At 60.4% G+C, this 15433-nt stretch overlaps 2 protein-coding genes across 2 annotated transcripts in view; both read right to left on the bottom strand.

Annotated features, from left to right (window-relative positions):
- The window catches only part of OBSCN (obscurin, cytoskeletal calmodulin and titin-interacting RhoGEF), a 198606-nt gene extending 196734 nt beyond the window's left edge, over window positions 1-1872 (bottom strand). Inside the window, exon 1 of the mRNA XM_058740572.1 lies at window positions 1760-1872. The gene's annotated coding sequence lies outside the window, so the exon portion shown is untranslated. The remainder of the gene's footprint in view (window positions 1-1759) is intronic.
- IBA57 (iron-sulfur cluster assembly factor IBA57) lies at window positions 1272-9127 on the bottom strand. The gene is made up of 3 exons (XM_058740793.1): window positions 8715-9127; window positions 2565-2914; window positions 1272-2417 (listed from the first exon to the last, which is right to left on the bottom strand). The coding sequence occupies exons 1-3, from the start codon at window positions 9053-9055 to the stop codon at window positions 2026-2028; spliced, it is 1083 nt and encodes a 360-aa protein (XP_058596776.1). The 5' UTR covers window positions 9056-9127; the 3' UTR covers window positions 1272-2025.
- Between the last annotated feature and the right edge of the window lie 6306 nt (window positions 9128-15433).

Here is a 15433-nt window from a genome sequence, read left to right as displayed (position 1 = left end):
GTGAGGGTGTGAGGTCTGCCAGTTTGTTGGAAATGCAGCAAAACACAACCAAGGCTGAGGGGGGGGCCAGGTGATGGGGTCTGGCAAGTGGGGGGTCATCGGGCACGTGCACCAGTGCTCACAGCAAACTCTCACGTTCCATGCGGGGTGCTCATGATGAAACGTTGGGGGAAGCATGTCTTAACCAGCTTCACAGTGGGGGCAGGGGGTTCCCCCAGGAGGGCCAGGTCTCCAGAACCCAGCGCCCTCTGCCATCTGCCCACTGGCCACACTCTCAGGGCATTGGGGCAGAGCATAAGACCACTTGCTTCCTGGAACTCCGTACTTCTTACAAACAAACTGAGGTGGACCCAAGAACCAGCAAGGGGCTTCCCGAGTGCCTGCACTGTCCTCCTGGAGCTCGACATTGACGAACACGGAGAGAAGCAGACGTAAGCATCAAACCTCGACGGGACCCCTTGGTCCCCTGGCATGTACACTGGGCAGCGCACCTTACAGCCTCTGAAAGCCGCAGACTCTTGGAAGCCCTGGTGATTCTGTGAGGAGTGACAAGGTCTGTCCAGCAAAGAACACTTGTTTTGGACAGCAGCTTTCAGCTATGATCCCTGAGGTAGAACTCAGACTGAACAGAGCTATCTCAGCTCCCAATGACCTGGATGCCTGAGGACAGTAGGGGACACATGATCTGGAAGGCAGCATCTCGCTGGGCAGCTGCTGGAGCTTTCCGCCACAGTGGCCACCTCCCTCCCGGTTACTCTCTCAGCTCCCGGCATGGGACTCCAGGTACCCACTCGGCGGGTGGGTCCACGGACTGTGAGGAGCCCAAGCACGTCCAGCACAGCACAGGTGCTGGGCACAGGCACACACCCACTGTGCAAGGCTGGCTCCCAGGCCCCAGGTCACATGCAGAGGGGCGCTGCACAGTCTGCAGCTGGACAGGAGACAAAGTCCTGATGTGAGGTCTGGGTGTTGGCCTGGAGACCCGCCAGTGGGGGCTGAGGGAGGGCAGTGCATACTTGCCAGTGAATCGCCCCGTGAGGGCCCAGATGCTGGCACTAACTCGGTTTCCTGTTAGCCTCTCCCCTCCGTGGATACGAAGGCAAGCCACACCATCCACCGCAGACTTGGTGCTCCCTTGCTGTCCCAGAACAAGGCCTCTTCCTGGGACTCTGCTGGCGTACTTCACCTGGAGTGCTCTCGGTGTATCTGCTCTACCCAAAACGGAGTCCCACCACCTTCAACCCAAAATGAAACCAGAGCTCCACACATGCTGCTTGTGCGTCACACTTTAATAGCCACTCCGGGGCATCACGCGGGACACCCCTAACCATGAGATTCACATTGCATGGGACAGTGCAAGTCAGTGGTTTCAAGAAGAGAAGAAAGTCAACCTCTTACTGTGAAAACATAGCCACGCCTCAGAAAAGCAGCAAGTAAACCAAGCAGAAGCTCCTCCTTGTCAGAGCCCTGCTGTCCCACCCCAGGGCAGCTCCTGGGGTGGAGGGGGAGGGGTGCAGCAGAAACCTTGGTGCACAAGTGGGGCCCCCATGTGAAATTCACAGGGTGTCCCACAGCCAGCCCATGGCACACCAGTCCCCAGGGCCCACCTACCCTTTCAGCCAACCCCAGATGGAGAGGAATGCAGGTAGCCTGGGGACAAGGCTCTGGACCGTCCTGTCCTCAGCCAATAGATGAACCACCTCCAAACCCACACAGCTGGGACCCTGTCCTTCCCCATCGGAGGTAAACTGCAGCTCACCTTGGCACAGGGGCACCTGAAGGGCTGGCTCCTCTTCCTGGGTCCCCAGGAGGACTCCTGCAGCTCACAGCCACAGAGCAGCAAGGGATGACAGCCACAGCTGCCCATGGGACCCTCTTTGGGAAGCATGGTGGGCGAGAAACACAAGCCAGCCACACCTGCAGCCCTGGGAGCTAGGAGGCCAGCCTGCAGAGTGCAGCAGATGGACAGAATCCTCCAGGGCACCCTGGCAGCCCCAGGGCTGCAGGAGCAGAGGGATGTCCTGGCTACTTGGCGACTGTGGGCCACCAGTCTGGCACAGACACAGTCAGGGCCACCAGGCTGCTGTTGGAGGTCCTGATGTGGAGAGGGCCCTTAATCTTCTCTGCCCGCAGCAAGGCGAGGCCCACGTCCCCCTGGCCAGCCCTGTACTTGCCAGCGGCCTGACCCGACTCGGTGAGCACTGGGGCGCCCAGAGCAATGCCATCCTCAGGGACAGGCCCCAACAGCTGCACTGGGAACAGGCGTTTGCGGATGACGCCCATGTGGTGGGTGCGGGCGGTCAGCTCCTGACCGATGTAGCAGCCCTTAGTGAAGCTGACACCATTCATGAAAGCCAGGTTGGACTCCAGGGGCAGGGCCACTCCTGGGGGCAGGTCCCGGACCCCCTCAGGAACGCCTGCGGGGTGGGAGGGGAGAAGCTCCCTGAGGACTAAGGCCTCCTCGGGGGCTGGGGGATAGTGGGCTCGCGGAGAAGGGCCAACACTGGACACAGCCCCTGAGCCCTCCCCCCGCCCCCACCAGCACAGCCCCACCCCGTCCCTACCTTGCTGGTACCGGTGCCTGTGATAATCCCGGGGGTCTCCGAGCTGGCCTCTGGGCACCGGCACCAGGCCCTCATCCCGGACAAGAAGCCGCCAGCCCATGCGGGCGGTCCGGGGGTCAGGGGTGAGGACACTGGTTCTGTCGGTCCACTCCCGCAACGGCGCGGCCCCACAGACCTCCTCGGGGCGGTCAGGCAGCAGAGCCCACACGCGCAGCTCGGGGCACGGCTCCACCACGACCTTCCGCCGGATCCTGTACAGTGCCAGGTGTGTCTGCAGGGCGCCCAGCACCGCGCTGTCGCACTCCAGGAGGAAAGCGGGCGCCTGTTCAGCGAGCTCATGCTCCGGGAGCCTGCAGGTAGGGGCAGGGGATCCTGAGGGTTGACCTGGGGCCACCGCTCTCCACCCACCATGCTCCAGACCCCAGGTCTGCTGCAGGACCCTCCCCACCCGGGGTGCGAACCACAGGGAGCGGTCCACTTGGTGGAAGACAGGCCGTGGCTGGGCAGGTGGGACCCAGGTCCGGGGACCACAGTGCTGTTGGTCTGGTCCTCCACGTGAGGGGGAGAGCTGCAGGCAGCCTCACAGGACCAGGACCTGCCTCCTCCAGCCCACAGAAGCCAAGGGTCTGAGGTGGGTGCCCTCAGCACTCACGATGGGGGGCAGGCTGGGGGGTAGGTGGGACAGCAGGCAGCGGACAGAGCCGAGGGGATGTGCTGTGAGGCCACACACAGTCTGCCCAGAACCACCTCCCACTTCCCAAGGAGAGCCCTGGAACCCTGTCAGGGCCCCACAACCACCCTAACTGCACTCTGGACCCCCACTGCCACAGCAGCAACCCTGGAACCAGGTGTGCTAACCACATGGGACACGCAGCACAGAGAAGAGACTGGTACAGGGACCTCAGGGGAGATGTTCAGGACCCACAAGAGTATATAACCAAGATCCTGGTTGTAGATGTGGACTAGACTAGGATCCCCAGCCCAGTGGAAACAGAAAGGGAACGGATAACACCTTCCATGAGCGTGCCTGAGAAACTACCAACTAGTGCCCCCGACCCCTCCCCCAGGGCCCATCATCTGGTGTCCCAGACCCCTCCTCAGGGCCCAACATCTGGTGTCCCAGACCCCTCCACAGGGCCCACCAATTGGTACCCCCAACCCCTCCCCCAGAGCCTATTATCTGATGTCCCAGGCCCCTCCCCCAGAGCCCACCAGCTGGTGCTTTTGACCTCTACCCTTGACCCCATTAGCTGATGCCCCAACCCCTCCCACAGAGTCAACAACTGGTGCTCCCCCACCTCTCCCCTCAGCACCCACCAGTTGGTGCCCCTGACCCCTTCCCCAGAGCCCACCTACTGTGACCCCAATCCCACCCCATCACTTGGTGTCCCTTACATGTACCCTTGACCCCATTAGCTGGTGCCCCAGAACCTTCCTCTCAAATCCATCAGCTGGTGCCCCTGACCACGCCCCCACAGCCCACCAGCTGACATCACCCACTCCTCAGAGCCCACCAGCTGGTGCCCTGACCCCTCCCCTAGCAGCCATCAGCTGGTACCCCTGACCAGTCCCATAGAATCACCACCTAGTATCCCTAATCTCTACCGTTGACCCCATTGCCTGGTGACCCCGGAAACTTCCACTCACACCCACCAGCTGGGGTCCCGGACTGCTCCCCCAGAGCCCACTAGCTGCTTCCTGACCCCTTGCCCAGAGCCCACCAGCTGATGTCATTGATCCCTTACCCTGAGTCCACCAGCTGGTGCCCCTGAACCCTTCCCCACAACCACCAGTTGGTACCCCAGACCCCTCCCCCAGATTCAACAACTGGTGCCCCCCTACCTCTCCTCTCAGAGGGCACCAGCTAGTACCCCCAACCCCTTGCCCAGAGCCCATGAGCTGGTGCCACTGACCCCTCCCCCAAAGCCCATCAGCAGGCGACCCTGACCTCTACCCTTTACCTCATTAGCTGGTGCCCCTGACCCCTCCCCCAGAGCCCACCAGCTGGTGCCACCCACCCCTCTCTGCAGAGCCCACCAGCTGGTGCTCCCCACCCCTCCCACAGAGCCCACTAGCTGATGTCCATGGCCCCTCCCTCAGAGCCCATCAGCTGTGCCCCCAGACAGTACAGGATTAAGTGCTGCCCTGGAGAAACCAGTTACCCCACAGGAAAGAAAAGCAAGGACTTGCTTGGGGTCCCACCTCTGGGGGCTCACCCTAGAGTGCACACTCTATTGTGTCCACATTCCCCACCCCCACTCCCACCACAAACAGCAGCCATGGGTCACACTGATACAGGTGGGCAGAACCACAGGGTATCAAGGTGTGTGAGTCCAATCCCAAGCAGTTCCACTTGTCAGACTTCGAGGTGACCTACTGGTCAGACAAATGGTAAAAAGCCAGGAGAGGAGCTGGGGTGAGAAGGGCAGGTGTGCTGCACAGGGAAGAGGGGACCCAGTGGTGGTGATGGAACAGCTGTCCTCATCGAGGTCACAGGGGCCACATGTGTGACCAAGGCACAGACACCAGCAAGTGTGTTCACACATGCTGGCGCATCGAGTCTGGGGGGGACCCTGCATGAGCTCTGTTAGTGGCCCGTGTCCCACCCCTGATAGTGACCCCAGACTCCAGGAGGCAAGACACCACCCTGTGGGACTGGGGCAAGAGTGCACAGGCCTCCCTGCTCCTTCCCGTACTCCCTGTGAATCCACCATTATTTCAAAAGAGTCATAAAGGAAAAGAAGCTGTCTCAGAGGACGGGGCTCCGGATGTCTATGCAGGTTGGGAGAAAGCAGCAAAGGGGTATCTCCCACCGTAAACCGCCCCGCACCGTTAGGGTTCTCTGCCACATGTACCTGTGTTTTCATTTTAAGTCTCGTGTAAAAACCACCCACAAAGACAACATGAAAGATGGCAGAGGAGGAATCAGGCAGGGCTGGGCACAATGTGAGGTCATGGGCACCACGTGAGCACCAGCCTCTGAGGGTCCTGGCCAGGGAGCCAGGTTCCCAGGGGCGCTAAGGCAGGCCAAGGCGGGCAGGTCCCCATTCTGGGTTCAGGCACTTCCCTGGCCACCTGTGCCCATGACTGTGCGCCAGGCAGACCCTGGGGACCAACAAAGCTAGAGTGCACCCCAGCCCCCCTGTGCCCCCAAATCAGACTGTCTGCTGCACTTGCTACAGCTGAGGAACAGGGGGTGGTGGGGAGGAGGTGCACCTGTGCCCAGGGTTGCTTGCCAGGCCTGACCCATTCGATGTCAGGAGCACCAACACCCCCAGCCCTGAGTCACAAGCACAAATGTCCCCAGATGCCCGGTGGCACTGCCTCTGGGCCAGTGTTGCCAGGTAAATTTATCAGATAAACAGTGAACGATGTCTTTAGCAAAAAGCACCTTCCAAACACTGCAGAGGACGTCCTTACTCTAAAAGTCACCCGCTGTCTGTCGTGCCCTGCACTCTTGTTGCTAAGCATGGCTGCCCCTCCTCGGGTCACAAGTGCAGCTGCAGGAAGAGGGAGGCTGGGGGACAGCTGCGGCCTCACCAGCTTGCCTGGCTGTCAGGGCACAGGCTGTGTGAACACCAGAAAGGGAGGCCTGGGCCCGCCTAACCCCATGCCCAGAGCACAAGGAAACCTCTCCCCCAAGAGTCTGATGTCCTCTCTGCACAGCACCCATCACCCTGTCATCTGCGACCTCCATAAACACAGGGGGTCTACCCTATGATCACACAAATACGGTCCCTCGAGGACGTGGCAGGTGTCAGGGTGTGAGGTGTGGGCAGGTATGGGACACAAGGAGGCCAGCAGGAACAGGATTGTACCTGGAGAATTGAGTCAGGCTGACTGGTGTGCTCCAAGGCACTTGGGGGAGTGGCCTACCGGGTGCCCATGGGGGACTGAGGACATAGTGCCCTCCAAGGTCCCCAAGAGGTGCCCCAAGGAGACCACGGCAGGGGGACTGAGCGGAGGCCACATGGGAGCCACATGGGAGGTTCCTGGAAGTAGGTGTCCCTGGCCCCACATTCCACTGAGCACACACAGACCAGACTGCACCACCCAGGAACTGCTGAGATCCACACGAAGGGAAAGAGGTGGGAAGGCGAGGTGCATGTCCTGCTGGAAACAAGGGAGCAGGGGACCAACCCGATCCACAGAGCAGCAAACTGGGGAGCTTCCCACAAGAGCCAGCAATACCGTCCGTAGTGGAACCCAGAGCACCTTGTATGCAGCCAGTGCCTGAGGAAGGCTCCCCAGACAGCACACGTGTGGCTGGGACAGGAACACACACAGCCTCGCCAGAGGGAACGAGGACAGCAGGGGGAGGAGACCTGAAACATCACATGTGACCAGGGGCCATCACTCAGAACACACAAGAACACTGAAAAGTTCAAGGGTCAAGAAACAGACAACCCGATTAGAAGTGGGCCAGAGACCTTAACAGGCACCTCCCCACAAAGAATATGCACGTTGCAAACAAGCCATTGCTTGCTGGTGGGGACCCGAAACCGCACAGCCACCATGGAAGGATTTGGTGGTTTCTTACAAAACCAAACATTGTTGCATGGTGCGACCCAGCAGTCGAGCTTCTGGGTCCTTACACAAAATCCTGGACGTGGATGTTTACGGCAGCTTACCCACAACCACCCAAACTTGGAAAAACCAAGACATCCTCCACGAGGTGACAGGTGAAGAGACTGCGGTCCATCCACGCCAAGCGACATCACTCAGCGCTAAAGAGAAATGGCTTAACCACATGTCACTAAGTGGAAGCAGCCAATCCAAGATGGCTGCGCACTGTGGGACTCCAAGTGCCCAGCGCTCTGAAAAAGGAAAACCACGAAGACAGGAAAAGGATCCCCCCCCCCCCCCCCCGCAGTGGCTTTGGGGATTAGGGAAGGGAGGGATGACTCGGGACACAGGCGGGCTGGGCTGTCAGGGTGGTAACAGCCATCACGTGATGGGTCCATGTCATCCCATACTTGTCCTCCCCACGAAAGGATGGGCCCTGGGTGCTGCAGCATCAATGCGGGTCCCCCAGGTGGGGACGCTGCCCTGAGGTAGTCTGTGCCTTCCCCGCGGTCATGCTGTGAACTTAAATGGGCTGCAAAAACTAAAGTCCACTTTCAAAGCAAAAATCCCAAGCTACCCCTAGAACAAGGTGTTACACCTGGGAAACCAGAACAGGGGGCCACGAGGCAGGAAGTAGATGAACCAAAAGGAGAAACTCCAGAGAGCACCAGGCAGGGACAGAAAGCGGGACAGAAAGCTGGACAGCGCTGGGCTCCCAGGAGGGTGGCCCTCTCCCCAGAGCAGCCCAGTCAGCCTCAGGTCAGGTGTCCTTCCCCAAGTGACCCGCCCTGAAGATCCTTTCGCAGCCTCTGAGAGTTCACGCCAGGTGCCCGGGCTCCGGGTGACCCCTAGCAATCCGCACCCTACGCGTGAGGCGGCCTGCCCCTTCGCGGCTCCCGTCCCTCCTCCCTCCCCCTGGGTGCCCCTGCCCCTCGACCTTCCCCCTGGCTGCGGCCGCCTCTCCTCCCTCCACCTAGGTAGCCCAGCCCCTTCTCTCTCCACCTAAGTGACTCGGCCCCGCCCGAGCTCCCGCCCCTCCTCCCTCCCGTTGGGTGCGGCCGCCTCTTCTCCTTTCCTCGGTGTGTCCCCGCCCTCCTCCCGCCCCGGCGGCCTGCCCTCCTCTCTTCCCCCCACCCGGCCTCCCGGGTGTCCCCGCCTCTTCCCCTCTCTTCTCCTCTCCTCTGTGCGTCCCCGGCCCGGCTCCCGCCCCTCTCTCCCTCCCCCTGGGTGGCCCCGCTCCGGATCCCGCCCATCCTCCCTCCCCCTGAGTGGCCCCGCCCCTCCCCCGCCCCTCCGGGTGGCCCCGCCCCGGCTCCTGCCCCTCCTCCCTCCCCCGGGTGCGGCCGCCTCTCCTCCCTCCCCCAGAGGCCTGCCCCTTCTCCCTCCGCCTGGTGCGGCCGACTCTCCTCCCTCCCCCGGCGGCCTGCCCCTCCTCCTTCCCCCTGGGTGTCCCCGCCCCTCCTCCCTCCTCCGTGTGGCCCTGCCCGCCCCGGCTTCCACCCCAGCTGCCGCCCCGGTTCCCGCCCCGGCTCCCGCCCCTCCGCCTTCCCCCTCCCTTTAGGTACTGCAGACGCCCGCTCTCACCGGTAGACAATGACGTCGTATAGCGTGCGGCCCTGAATGTTGAGAAAGTGGGCGTAGCCCGCCCGCGCCGGGGGCGGGGTAGCGCCGTCCGCAGGACCCGGAAGCGGCAGCTCATTGGTCAGCAGCCCCAGGAGGAACGGCGCGGAGTCTGGCCCGCGCACGCGCACCAGGGTGCGCTCGCCCAGCGGGAAGCAGGCCCAGGCCGCTCCGTCTGCGGGGTCGCCGCCGTGACGGCTCGAGCCGTGGGCGAGGCGGCGCTTCGGGGTCGCACGCAGCCGCCAGCGCCAGGCCCGGCTGCCGCGCCCCTGAGCCGCGCCCCGGAGCAGCGCCGCGGCCGCCATCTTAGGGAGGAGTAAGGCGGCTCGAAGGGGCGGGCTGGGCGGCAGCGCTGGCAACCGGGTGGACGCCACAGCGGCCTCTGCCGGAGGGCGGGGCTACACGTGGGGGCGGGGCGTGCGCGGGGACGAGACGTGTGGGGCGGGACTTGTGCGGAGAAGGGCGGGCCTGCGCGCGAGACGGAGCTTCGAGAGGGGCGGGAACGAAGTGTGCTGGGCGGGACTTGTGCCGACGAGGGGCGGGGACGGAGCTATGAGGTGGGGCTTGTGCCTGAGGGGCGGGGCCAGGCGCTATCCGTCAGCCTCCCGCCCCGCCCCCTGACTGTCCTGGCTGGGCACCTCCATAGGACGCACCTGCCCTGCTCCTGGTCTCCAAGAGGTTTCCTCTTGCTTTACTATGGTGATGTGCATGTAAGATGAGGGTCTCCATCGCTGAAATCTCAAGCGCATAGTTCAGCCCCAGCCAGCGCGCGCTTATCGTGTACAGCCGTCCCCCACTTCTATCCAGAACTTGCCATCTTCTGCCGACCACTAATCCCCTTCACCTGGCCCCCAGCCCCTGGGGCCCCCAGTCCCCTCTGTCTCCGGGAACCTGACTCTCATGAGTAGGATCGCACAGTGTGTGTCGTGCTGTGACTGGCTGATGCCATATAACGTCCTCCAGGTTCGTCTGTTCGGTAGCAGGTGTCCGAGCTTCCTCTTGAAGGATGGGTGAGATTTTGTTGTATGGATGTCCCACAGGTTGCGGACGTCTGTGTTACTTCCACCCCTTCGGTGTTGTAGATGTTGCTGCCATATGTATGCACATCTCTCGGAGACCCTGCTCTCAGTTCCTTTGGGTGTTGTGTGCACAACCATGCTCCTGTGTGTCCTCTGCTCACACTCTGCCCTTCTCTCTGACACTTAGGATCACCCCCTGTGCTTGAGGGGAAGTCTGCCACACCAGCTGGAAGTCTGCCACACCAGACTGCCACACCAGTCTGACCCTGTCCACATGGAGTCAGCGTCAGACCCCACAGGCTTAGCCCCACAAGACCACCCCCACTTCAGGCGCCAACCCCAAGTCCAGATGACACCTATGCTCTGAGCCACAGGCAACAGATCAGAGGTTCCCACGGCCCTTCCTCAGGTTTGATGAATGTTCTGGAGGGGCTCAGAGAACTCAGGGAAATGTTTCACTTTCTAGATTAGTGGTTTATTACAAAAGGATATGACTCAGGGACAGCCTGATGGAAGAGACGCCCAGGGTGAGGCACTGGGGAAGGGGTGGGAAGCTTCCATGACTCTCCAGGCATGTCACTCTCCCCACATCTCCACGTGCTCCCCAGCCTGGAAGCCCCCCCCCCAACCCCAAGACCGTCCCTATCAGTTTTCTTTGGGGCTTCATTGTATAGACGTGATTGATTAATCCATTGCCCATTGGTGATTGATTCCATCTCCCCTCCCCAGAGGTCAGGGGCAGGACTGAAGCCTCCAACTCTCTGGTCCCACGGTGGGGTCCATAGGCCACCAGCCGCCATCCCTAGGGGCTTTCTTTTTTTTTTTTTTTTTTTAATTTTTTTTTTAACGTTTATTTATTTTTGAGACAGAGAGAGACAGAGCATGAATGGGGGAGGGGCAGAGAGAGAGGGACACACAGAATCAGAAGGAGGCTCCAGGCTCCAGGCTCTGAGCCATCAGCGCAGAGCCCGACGCAGGGCTCGAACTCACGGACCGCGAGATCGTGACCTGAGGTGAAGTCGGACGCCCAACCGACCGAGCCACCCAGGTGCCCCCCCCAGGGGCTTTCCAAAGTCACCGCAACAACATGAACTAGGGCTTGTTATGAACACCAAGACACCTTCATTGCTGTCTTCAGTTGGGAAACCCAAGGGCTTTAGGAGCTCTGAGCCAGGAAAGAGTGACAAGGGCCAAGTCCGTATTTCTTACTATAAATCACACTATCACAGGCATGTACCCTGAGGGCAATTGCCAGTTCATACGGTAATTCTGTGTCTAATTTTTCAAGGAACCTCCATACTGTTTTCCTAGGTGTGTGAATCAGTTGTGCAACAGATGCCACACACTGGGTGGCTTATACAACACACACCTGTTTCTCAAAGCTCTGAAGGCTGGAGGTCCAGGAACAGGGCCGGTGTCTGCTGAGGCCTCTCTCCCTGGCGTGCACATGGTACCTTGTCACCTTTGGTGTCTCTTCTGAGAAGACACCAGGCCTGCAGGGCCAGGGCTCGGGATCCCTAATTACCTCTGGAGGGCCTATCTCCAGACACAGTCACACGGGGGACCAGAGCTTTGCATGTGGGTATTTGGGGGGCATAGCTTTTGAGCCCTGTTTCCCCCATCAGCTGTTGTCCTGTTTTTGCTCCCCTTTGGGGGAAACTGAGAGACTGTGTGCTGCATAAGAACTGCCTCTTAATCCCCCTGCACTCCCCAGAGCCCCAGCCGAGGTGGGAGATGGAAGCTGGCTTCCTGCCCCCACCCTGGATCTGTGTGGTCTGGGCTCCACTGCCCACTGCCCCTCCTGTCCTGATCGAGCTTTCTGAGCTCTAGTCCCAACACTGTGTGCAAACGGGGCTGGAGGCGAGGCCGAGCCAGCCCCCGGTGTGGGGCTCCAGGGCCATCCTTGGGCCCAGCTCCGTGCGTCCCCACCACGTCACCAATTCCCCCAACCACACTCCAAGTCTGTGTCCGCACACAGGGCATTTCCCCAAAAGTCCAGACCCACAGCCTGCCGGGCACTCCCCCTTGAGTGTCCTGTTCCTGAAACACAAGCATGTTTGCACAAACCTGACCTGCACACCCCTTCCGGGGCCCTAGAGCTCCATATCTGACACCTCCCCTCCACACACCTGCATCCAGGAAGTGGGGTGGCTGTGTGACACCTCACTCCCACAGCACATCCCCCTGGGATTGATCAGGTGGTCTTCTCAGGACTGGATGCTGAGAGGACCACGTGAGAACAACTGTGAATGCTAAAGCGCACCCCACTATAAAGGGGTTACGGCTCCATGGTTAGTGACCCCACGGCCTTCCACCCCAGGTCTTAGCACTGGCCCCTCACCCTGGCCTCCTCCTAAGGCCCTGGACACTCTGCTGATTCACCTGGTCTGAGTGCCTATGTGGCTCCCTGCTGGATCCCGAGGGCACGGGTAACATGGGCCATCTCAGCGTGAACGGCCCATCAGCACACAGTCGGAGCGCCAATGCTGGGTGCCCGCCCATCCCTGAGCCTCAGGCTGCTCAGCCCCCCTACTTGCCCAACTCCCCCTTGTCCTGTCCAGCCCTACCCAAGGCCATGCTGCCCAAACCTGTGAGGTACTGGGTCTCTCCCAGCCGGGCCTGGCAAGCCTGGCTGACAGCATGGTGAGGGATGCGGATGGCCCCCCGAGCCCCCTAGGGTCTCCCAGGCCCTCGGTCCCCCTCCTGGCTGGCATCCTGGCTGTGACCTGCCATTCCTGGTATGTGGCTCCCCTGGCCGCTGGCCACTGGCTGCTTGCCCTTCATGGAGAAGGTCTTCCTCTGCCTGGCCTGACATTCCACAGGTGACCCGGCACGTCGCTGCCAGCTTGGGGAGGATGGAGAGGAAGCGGCCAGGACAACACGGGGTGGGCGGGGAGGGGCGCGTTCCTCCAGCCTCACGTCAGCCGGCCCCTTGGCCAGCAGAGGAGTCTGCTTCCCACCAGCACTGCCGCCCGGCGCCACCGGGAACCGTCCCGACCTTCCTGGCACAGTCCACTCGGCGCTGTCCAGCACAGCAACTACCCACACTAGGGCTGGTCAAGTGCACAGCAACTCAGACCAAGTTAAATGAAACTTTCAGCTTCTCGCAAGAGCCACACTGAAGTGCCCAGAACCACACGTGGCCAGTGGCTGCCTGCACCTGCCAGCTAGCACTTCTCCAAGCCCTCTACTCCGGGAAGCCCTCCCAGATCTCTGGGCCAGCCTGGCAATGGGGATCCTTGCGCATAGGCTGCCCCTTCTCAGGTGCCCCCTGCCTTGCGCCTTCAGCTCTGCATTTGTTGGGGACGGTGGCTGGGGTCTGCCTGGCTGCGGGGGAGGGGGGGAATGCCTGGCCACAGAGCCTCCCAGGGAACCGCACTGGTGGACCTGGGTTGTGTGCCATTGCCTCTTCTGAGGCCATGAGCCCTGGAGGGGTGGAGAGCTGGGAACCCAGCAGGCGTGGGGGTCCTGGACCCTACTTCCCAGCTGCCACTGGGCCAGGGGTGGCTTCCTGTTATTCTCCCCTCACGGTCTCCTCCCTTCCCAAAGGCAGAGAGGAAGCTGCCTCCATTCTGGGAGCGCACAAGCAGCCCCCCCCCCCCCCACGGCCCTCCGCTCTCCCTGAACAGCCGGCCATTTGGCTCTGGCCGTGGAAACGGATGACAGTGAGACAAGAAGGCCATCCAGTCTGCTCCTGTTCTGGCCACCCCCCAGCCCAGCTCAGGGACCACCCCCCACCACCACCACCACCACGCAGTGAGGTGAGGCGGGGAGGCCTGGGCTCTGTGCCTTGGGTTCAGCCCTTCATCGTCATGCCATGCCAGGTGCATGGGGAAACCAAGGCACGCACTGAGAGGGGTCTGTCCAAGTAGCACAGTGAGCATAAAGCACTGCCTCTGGGAGTTCCCAGCCCCAAGCAGCTTATATGCCGCGTCCTTCAGAGGATTGGTTCAGGCGTGGCATTGGGGCTGTGTCTGCAATGACAGGGTGTCAGAGGCAGGACCCTGGGTGATGCACAGGTCTGCTGAGGCTGGGGACAGCCAGTGACATCAGTGGAGAGGGCGTGACATCAGTGAGGCATGGCATCAGTGGGAACCTAAACCATGGCCATGGAAAATTCACAAAACTGAAGGCCCCCAGTGGTATCCACAGGCCCCAAGCCTTGAAACAGGATGCCCTGTTAACACACTCTGGCCGATAGGATGTGTATTAGCTGGGGTTCTCCAGGGAAACAGAAGCAATAGGAGATATATATATATATATATATATATATATATATATATATATATATATATATATTTATATTTAGAGAGAGAGAGAGAGACTTATTTTAAGGAACCAGCTCATGCCATTATGGGGCCAGCAAGTCTGAAATCTGCAGGGTAGGCTGGAGGCCTGAGAGCTGGGTTGTCGGCCCAGCCTGAGTGAGTCTGCAGGTTGGAGACCAATGTCCCAGCCCACTCAAGCAAAATGAGTTCCCTTTCACTACTCAGGCCTTCACCTGATTGGGTCAGGCCCAGCCACACTAGGGACTTCACTCAGTCTAAAGATTCAGTGTGAATATCATGCAGAATCACCTCAAAGACACCCCCAGAATTATGCTCACTCTGGGAATCCTAGGGCCCAATCAGGATGACACAAATATTACCAACAGCAGCACTTTGGACATAAAATGGCTTCTTCTTCAGGAACCTCAGTCTTTGCTCTTATGGCCGTCACCTGATTGGATGAGGCCCACCCACGCTGGGGATGGTGATCTGCCTTACCAAAGAATACTCATTGCCAGTGTTAATCTCATCTAAAAACACACCTTCACCGTGACATCTAGACTGGTGTTGGCAGGAACCACTGGGCACAGATACTCAGCCTGACCCACAGCAAACCAGTTTCCCCAGCAGCCCTGGGGGAGAGTCCTCCTCCTAATGACCCAAACTGCCTCACGTTGTATCTAGACCAATTGAGAGTGGGTGGGGGGAGGGGGGCTGAGATATAGAAATCGTACAGGCTATACCCTTGAGGGGATTTATAGGAGGATGGTAGTGTTGTGGTTTAAGAAGGGTCAGTGGCTGCAAATTCCCAAGAGCAGTCCCCGGCGTGGGGTCAGGGGGCTTCATCTATGGCGGGGGGGGGGGGCACAGCTGACTAAGCCTTGCAGGGTCCATGTAGCTGATGGCATTCTCCATGAGGCCACAGAGATCCTATCCCACATGTACCTCTTAAAATGTAACCCTGGTGGTCCCAGAAGGATCCTGGTTGCTCTTGGATCCCACAGGCCTGTGGCTGCAGTGGAAATGGTGTCACTTGGGGGCTGCTGATAAGAGTCATTGGCCTTTGCCAGGTACTCTTGAGTCACCGTGCTGTGAGGAGGCCTGAGCCACACACAGAGACCCTGACTCCCCCAGGACAACACTGCCGGTCACGTGAGCCTTTCTATCTTGGAGATGCAAGGTGTGTCTCTGCTCTGAATCTGGATTGGCATAGCTCTATGGGACTCCCTGGGACAGGGCTCCCCCAGGGGACCCAGCGTGCTCTTGGCATCAGAGGCAGGCTGACATTGGGATCGGAGTTTGGTCTGGGGACACCAAAGAGGGTTTGCAGGCCAGGAGGGGTGCTCTGGGCCTGAAGGGGACTGGGGGACCACTGGGGTCAAGAGCGATGGGGTTC

Source organism: Neofelis nebulosa, chromosome 1 (assembly GCF_028018385.1).
Source record: "Neofelis nebulosa isolate mNeoNeb1 chromosome 1, mNeoNeb1.pri, whole genome shotgun sequence".
Lineage (NCBI taxonomy): Eukaryota > Metazoa > Chordata > Mammalia > Carnivora > Felidae > Neofelis > Neofelis nebulosa.
Note: the sequence above shows the minus strand (reverse complement) of the source record. Positions and strands in the feature narration are given on the sequence as shown.